Source organism: Chlorella variabilis (genome assembly GCF_000147415.1).
Source record: "Chlorella variabilis unplaced genomic scaffold CHLNCscaffold_53, whole genome shotgun sequence".
In the NCBI taxonomy this organism is placed as follows: domain Eukaryota; kingdom Viridiplantae; phylum Chlorophyta; class Trebouxiophyceae; order Chlorellales; family Chlorellaceae; genus Chlorella; species Chlorella variabilis.
In genome coordinates, this window is record NW_005435037.1 from 1 (window position 1) to 6416 (window position 6416).

Here is a 6416-nt window from a genome sequence, read left to right on the forward strand (position 1 = left end):
GTTGAACTTGATGGCGGGCTGCAGCGAGATCATCTTGGCACGTCCCCCTTGTGCTCCGCCTCGGCATACTGTTCCAGCGCCTTGTTCACGCCGGTGACGTAGGCCTGAGGAGGCGGGGGTGGTGTGGGGCGGGAACAGTGGGGCGGGGGGGCGGACGGCACACCATCAGGTGCTGAGCGAGACGCGTTTAGGCGGTGCCTTGCCAAGGGCGAGCGGCAGCAGCAGGGCGCCTCACTTGGTGGTGCTTCTTGTGGTGGAGTTCCATTATCTCCGCAGAAATGATGGGAGCGAGGGCGTCGTAACCGTACGGGAGGTCAGGCAGCCTCGCCTGGATCCAGATACACGGAAGCTGGATGTTGGCGCCCAGCACTGGGCGGCAGGGCGGATGCCAGCCGTCTGCCTGCTGCACACTCAGCGCACCTGGGTGGCCATGCCGCGGGCCTGCAGTGCCCCTGCTTGCAGCACCCGAGCTGCCTGTGTACGCATCATCTATGGAGGCAGGACGGGAAAGTGGTGCACCTTGGACCAGCGCCCACCCACCAGAGGATGGGCTGTGGCTGTTTCAGGTTGGCTCTTTTCACTAGTCCAAGGCTAAATGACTGCTTGGAGGTTTGGGTTGAGGCAGACAGTGCATCATTAGCTGGCTTCCTGACTTTCCTCCAAGGTGGAAAGCCCCCTGACCTCCCCGCCTCCCTTGTTTCTCTGAGGCGCTAGATTACAAAGTGACTCTCTGTTGGTACATATCGAGCAGCTCAGACCTACTTGCCGGGCATGCTGGGCACAAAGCGATCGCCGCTGGGCCCATCCTTCTCGCCCGCCGCCGCCCCCCCGCGCATCGCCTGCTGCCACTCAGTCCTGAACTCGGCGCTGACCAGCAGCAGCAGCGGCCAGGCCAGCAGCAGCCACCAGCGGCTGCGCTCCTTGTAGATGGTGAGGTGGAAGCGCTTGGCAAAGGCGGCAGTCGCGGCTGCCCAGAAGCCGGCCAGGCCCGCCGCCAGCAGCAGGCCCACCCCCGTCCACGGCCCCAGGTGCAGCGCGGACGGCGGCGCCGCGTACGCGCCCACGCCGCTGCAGCCGTGGGGCACCCCAATCACCGTGAAGCTCTCTGAGCGGAAGGCGTGGTAGGAGCCGCCTGCGGCACGGGTGTGGAGCAGGGTCGAGGGACGAGGGGACAGGAGGGGCAGCACTGATAGGGCAGGCTGGCAGGGCCTGCCGCAGCGGGGCTGGCCGCCGCACCTGGCCCCTCGTGCCGCTCCGAGCGCTGCCAGCGGTAGCCGCAGGGCCCGCCGCCGCCGTCGATGTGCTGCTGACGCTCCTCAACCCCGCGCCCGCTGCCGCCGTCCTGCTGCTGCACCTGCGCCATCTCACGCTGCGACGCCTCAAAGCGCTGGTCCATCTGCGGGCAGGCAAGGAGCAGCCAGGGGCTGGAGGGTTGTTGCAGGGTGCATTCACACGGACAGGCAGCTCCAGAAGGTGCCATAGCAGCTCCCTGGCTAGGCAACCTGCCCCGCTGTGCTCGCCTGGCGATGCATCTCCGCCATCTCTGCCTGCGCGCGCTCCATGCCCCGTATCTGCTCCTGCCACAGCGCATCGAAGCCTGACACTCCGCTGGTGCTGCTCATGCCTACAGATGCGGGCACGGCAGGGCGCAAGCTAGGGTCTGCTGCTGCATCCTGCCCCAGCAGCAGGAACCTGTGCCAAGCCTGCTAGCAATGGAGGCAGCCCAATGCAGCAGCAAGCAATAGCAGCAGCAGCAGCAGCATGGAGCACCTGTCGATGCTCCTGACAGGTCGTCAAAGCGCCAGGGGCCGCTGCCCGCGGCGGCCATGAACACGGCACCGCGCCGCCTGCCACGTACAGACAGCTGCAGCAACAATGCATTTCACAGCTCAGCACCGAAGCAAAGAGCACATTACACCTTCAAGGCAGCGAGCCAAGGCACTCTGGGCCACACACGCCAGCAGCGGGCGGCGCTTGCCTGCAGCGTCGCGAGGCGCAAGGCGGGGCGGGGCGCATGGCTCTGCGCGGCCGGCACCAGGCGCATTGCCGATGACATTGGCTTCTTGTACACTACCCGGCTGGAGTCCCGCTGCGGCCAGAGCTTTGCGAGAGCCCGGGCGGGATGCTCCTGCCCACAACTTGAGCGCGGTGAGCGGGTTCAGAAGCTCGCCCGAAGTTGCGCGGGGGTGTGAAGGAAGCAAGGGTGCGGGCTCTCCCAGGGAGTGAGCCGCCTGCAAAGTGCGGCGGCACTCGGCTCACGTGTCGAAGAGCGCTGGCACAATGTGAGAGCCTGTGCAGAGGCCCCAGCACCTCCTGGGGCCAGACGTTGCGGCGCAAGAAGGCTGAGCTGGCGGGCGGCGCAGGCGGGCAGGGGCAGGACGGTGCGGGGACTGGGTTCGGCAGCCAGCACCATCCCACGCCTGCCATACCCAGCCTCTGGGCCTGGGCGGCTGATGTTGTAGTAGAGGCAAGCCAGCTAGGCATGCGAAGCGCGCTATTCAGGTGCCTGGCGCCCTGACAACTGCTCGATGCCGCCGGCGACGCGCTGCCCTCACCAGGGCCTAAGCTGGGAAGCTGATGAGGTCGAGGGGTCTATTCCTTCCGAAATTTTTTTTGGCGCCCAGTCGAGCATGTCGGAAGGCAGCTGCCCGTGCTTTCCACCAGCCTTGGATGGCACAGAAAGCAGGCCACCCTTCTCAATATTACTAGACTTGGCCCTCTTCCTCAGGTGTTGGGTCGGCCCAGCCCTTGTTTCTGGCCGGCACCACCATGGCTGCTCTCAAACCGTTGTCTCCCACGCTGGCGTGCCTCCTGTTGGCCGCCCTCTTAGGCACAGCAGCGGCAGGCCGCCCCTCTGAGCTCGCCATCCCGGTGCCGGGCGCACCCCCGCCGGACACCGCGCCGCCGCAAGCAGGCACACCAGCACCTCTGCCGCCGCCTGATGCCACTGTTGACTTGCTTTCTCCTCCCTTCGAAGAACCGCCGCCGCCACCACCTGCTCCCGCACCTGAAACTGCACCACCGCCACCGCCAGCACCTGCTCCCGAACTTGAACCTGCAGCACCGCCGCCGCCGCCATCTGCTCCCGCACCTGAAACCGCAGCACCGCCGCCGCCACCACCCGCCCCAGCACCTGAACCCGCAGCACCGCCGCCGCCACGGCCGCCACCGAGCGGGATGCAGCTGGAGCAGTGCACGCTGCTGCCCAACACCAACGCCCGAGGAGCGACCATCAGCAACATGCAGCGCGGCTCGGTCACCGAATGCTGCACAGAGTGCCAGGAGACCGACGGATGCAACGTGTTTGTGTATTGCCCCAAAGACGGCGGCTGGTGCGTTGGGCGGCATGCTGGTTTGGACAGCTGCAAGGGAACCGAGTGACCAGCAATGCGGAATGAAAGTGCCCGGGGTGTGGCTTTGCGACCCTGTGTGCAGCCCACAACCTGCTTCCAGCGCTTGCCACTCAGTGCCTGTTCCCCTTGCCCTTGCCTTCTCCCCGCCCCCCGTGCAGCGACGATGGGTCTGGCAGGGTGTACCCTCAGGGCCTGTGCACTCTCAAGTCCCAGCAGCTGGCGCCCGGGGAGCAGCCCGAGTACTTTGCCACAGGCCCAGTTGTGCCCTGGAGCAGCGGCTACATCCCCGCCTGAGGCGGCCACATGCGCGGGCTGGCTGGCTGGCAGGCGGCTGTCGGATTGGGAGCCGCTGGCGAGCTCCCGAGGTGCCGACCCTGATTGCACAGTTGCGATAGCGCCCACCATGCACATGGATCCTCTTCCTCAGAGAGCTCGCTCTTCATGAGCTCCCTCTTCATGAGCTCCCTCTTCATGACACACCCCTGTGAACAGTACAGGCCAAGGTTTACAAATCGGGGCAAAGAATAGAAACATGGGGGGCAGGCTGATGGCAGGGGGCATCTGACAGTGGAGCAGTACAGGAGAAGAAGCGGGAGGAGGGGCGAGAAGCAGAGGAGCAAAACGTAGAGAAGGGCTGGGAAGACGGGAGCAGGGGTGGGCAAGCTCTCAGCACGACTGCCGCCATCCACGCCTGCATAGAGCCGCGGGCCGCGGCGGCTGGGCCGAGCGGTTCAGGCAGCAGCGGCCGCTGCATGCGGCAACGGCGTGTGTATGTTGCTTGCTGCCGGCGGCCTTCCTGACAAAGGCGGGGTGTCAATGCCCTGGTGCAGGGCGGACACCTCCCTCAAGGTCATCAACACAGACGACGGCGACCAGGCGCAGGTGCGCGTGTCACCGGCCTCTTGCTTGCTGTGAACTAGTGCAGGCTGCACACATCGCACACTTTTAACCTTCTCTGCTGCCTGCATATGCGTGGCGGCCGTGGCTTCCGTTTCCCACTGGACGGCTCTCTGCCCCTGCTCCCTGCCCCTGCCCNTGCAGCGCGGCGACTTCCGCGGGCGCCGCTTTGTGGCGCCTTCCTCCATGGAGCTTCTGTCCTACCCGCTGCCAAGCTACCTGTCCCAGACCACCTCCCAGCAGCAGCTGGCCGCCGGCGCCAGCGCGGAGCAGCAGGCCCAGCGCCAGCGCCAGCAGCGCCGCCAGCAGTACGGCGTTCGGCTGCGGGTGGCGGGCAGCGGCTGGACGCCCGCCCTGGTGCTGGATGTCGCCGAGGTGGCGGCAGGCGTCGCCGCAGGCGGCCCGCAGCAACAGGTGCGTGATCGCAGTATGCAGAAGCTCGGGGGGTGGCAGCTGCGGCACGGCTTGGCGGCACTGGCTGTTGCCTGGCTAGAGTGCCCTTGCGTCTGCTAGCCGACCCACCGCTTGCTGGGCCAGCCGTTCATGCCGCTCACCTCCACCTCGCCAGCCCGGCTGTCCTGGCTGCCCTGCCCTGCAGGAGGGAGACCTGCAGGCTGTGCGGCCGGTGCTGGTGCGGGCGCTGGTGCGGGAGTTTGGGGTGGTGCACGAGGTGGTGGTACGCCTGGAAGTCACCGCCTTTGGCACGTCGCAGGTGCGCCGGCAGGGCCGACGGGCAGGGAGCAGGGCTTGTCCAGGTCGGGGCGGCGCGGGCGCGGGGCCCGGCGACGCGGCAGCAGTTGCCAGGCATGCCAGGCATGCGTGTATGCCCTTTGCTCGAACCAGTCATCAGGAACCAGTCGAGGCGAGCTTGGTGCTTGTGTGCGACTCGCCAGCATGCCTCCCAACTTGGGGCTTCCCTGTTTCTGTTGGCAGATGCTGCGCCTGGAGCCGCACGTCGTCATCAGCAACCGCACGGCGGTGCCGCTCCAGCTGCTGCAAAGCCGGCTGGAGCTGGTGGCGCCGCCGTCGGGCGCCAGGCCGCCCGCGGCGGGCCGCCCCTCGGGCGCGGTCGTGGCGGAGGGCGGCAGCAGCTTCACGCAGATCAGCAGGGGGGTGAACGCGGCGCCGCAGGCATCTGGAGGTGCGGCCCCGCCGCCAGCGCTGCCGCCAGCGCTGCTATGCGTGCCGTGCTCTGGACTGGTACCGGCCAGTGCCAGCCAGCGCACCTTGCTTGCAGCCCCACTCATGCTTGCTGTGCCGCTTGGCTGCTGTGCTGTCCCGCCCGTGCAGCCTCCATCCTGGTGCGCCCCTCCATGCGATCCATCAGTTCAGCCTGGATGTGGACCGACACGCGATCCGTCAGCTCAGCCTGGATGGACAGAACAGAGACAGACCTCTCCCGTGCCGACAGCGAGAAGCTTGCGCCCAGCCTGGCGGGCGCAAGCTTCTCAACCACGGGCAGCGGCTGGGAGCGCGTGTCTTCCACAGTGCTGTCGAGAGCCTCGCCGCTGGTGCAGCTGACAGGTGGGTGGCCCAGCCGCGCGCCGGGCCCCGCAACAGCACTGCCAGCCTGCTGCCATCAGCTGTGTGGGGTCTCCTGCTGCTTGCCCTCCACCCATGATGTGCCTCACCCCCACACCTCGCTACCATACCCGCTGGCTCTTGCAGCCGCCTCCTTCCGAGAGCAGCAGGAGCGCGGCTCGGTGACAGACCTGCCTGCCGGCGCCTCCTCGGTGCCCCTGCACCTGTCGGCCGGCCTGCCAGACCATACCATCTCCTTCCGCTGCGTGCCGCCGCCGCGGTATGCGGCTGCTGCCGCGGCCGACTCGCTGCCGCTCTGGAGCCGGCCGGTGGCTGTGAGGGAAGGCGTGGAGACACAGCTGCACGTGGTTGTGCCCGTCATCCCTCCCGAGGAAGAGCAGCAGGGTGGGGAGTCGGGCGACGCGGCGCACCTGTCGGCCTCCGCAGCGGCCGCAGCGACGCGCGGCATGGCGGTCGCACGTGGCGGCGCCGCCGCCGCCGCCGCGGGAGCAGGCTGGCCCACCGCTGTGGCCATCCTACGCCTGTCGGTGCACCTGCGTGGGGCGGGGGCGCTCCATGTGGTGCTGGAAGGGATCCACAGAGTCGCCATACCTGCTGGAGAACCGTACCGGCTTCCCGCTGCAG

General features: G+C 67.6%; 2 protein-coding genes across 2 annotated transcripts; one reads left to right on the top strand and one right to left on the bottom strand.

Moving 5' to 3' along the window:
* Positions 1-29: 29 nt before the first annotated feature.
* On the bottom strand, positions 30-322 carry CHLNCDRAFT_28858 (hypothetical protein; the record flags this gene model as incomplete). Its single annotated transcript, XM_005852251.1, has 2 exons — positions 30-104; positions 236-322. Coding segments are annotated over 2 exons (162 nt in total), but the record flags the coding sequence as incomplete, so codon positions are not given.
* Positions 323-3177: 2855 nt separating this feature from the next.
* CHLNCDRAFT_143371 (hypothetical protein) lies at positions 3178-3647 on the top strand (the record flags this gene model as incomplete). The annotated part of the gene is made up of 2 exons (XM_005852250.1): positions 3178-3332; positions 3512-3647. The coding sequence occupies 2 exons, from the start codon at positions 3178-3180 to the stop codon at positions 3645-3647; spliced, it is 291 nt and encodes a 96-aa protein (XP_005852312.1).
* Positions 3648-6416: the final 2769 nt, after the last annotated feature.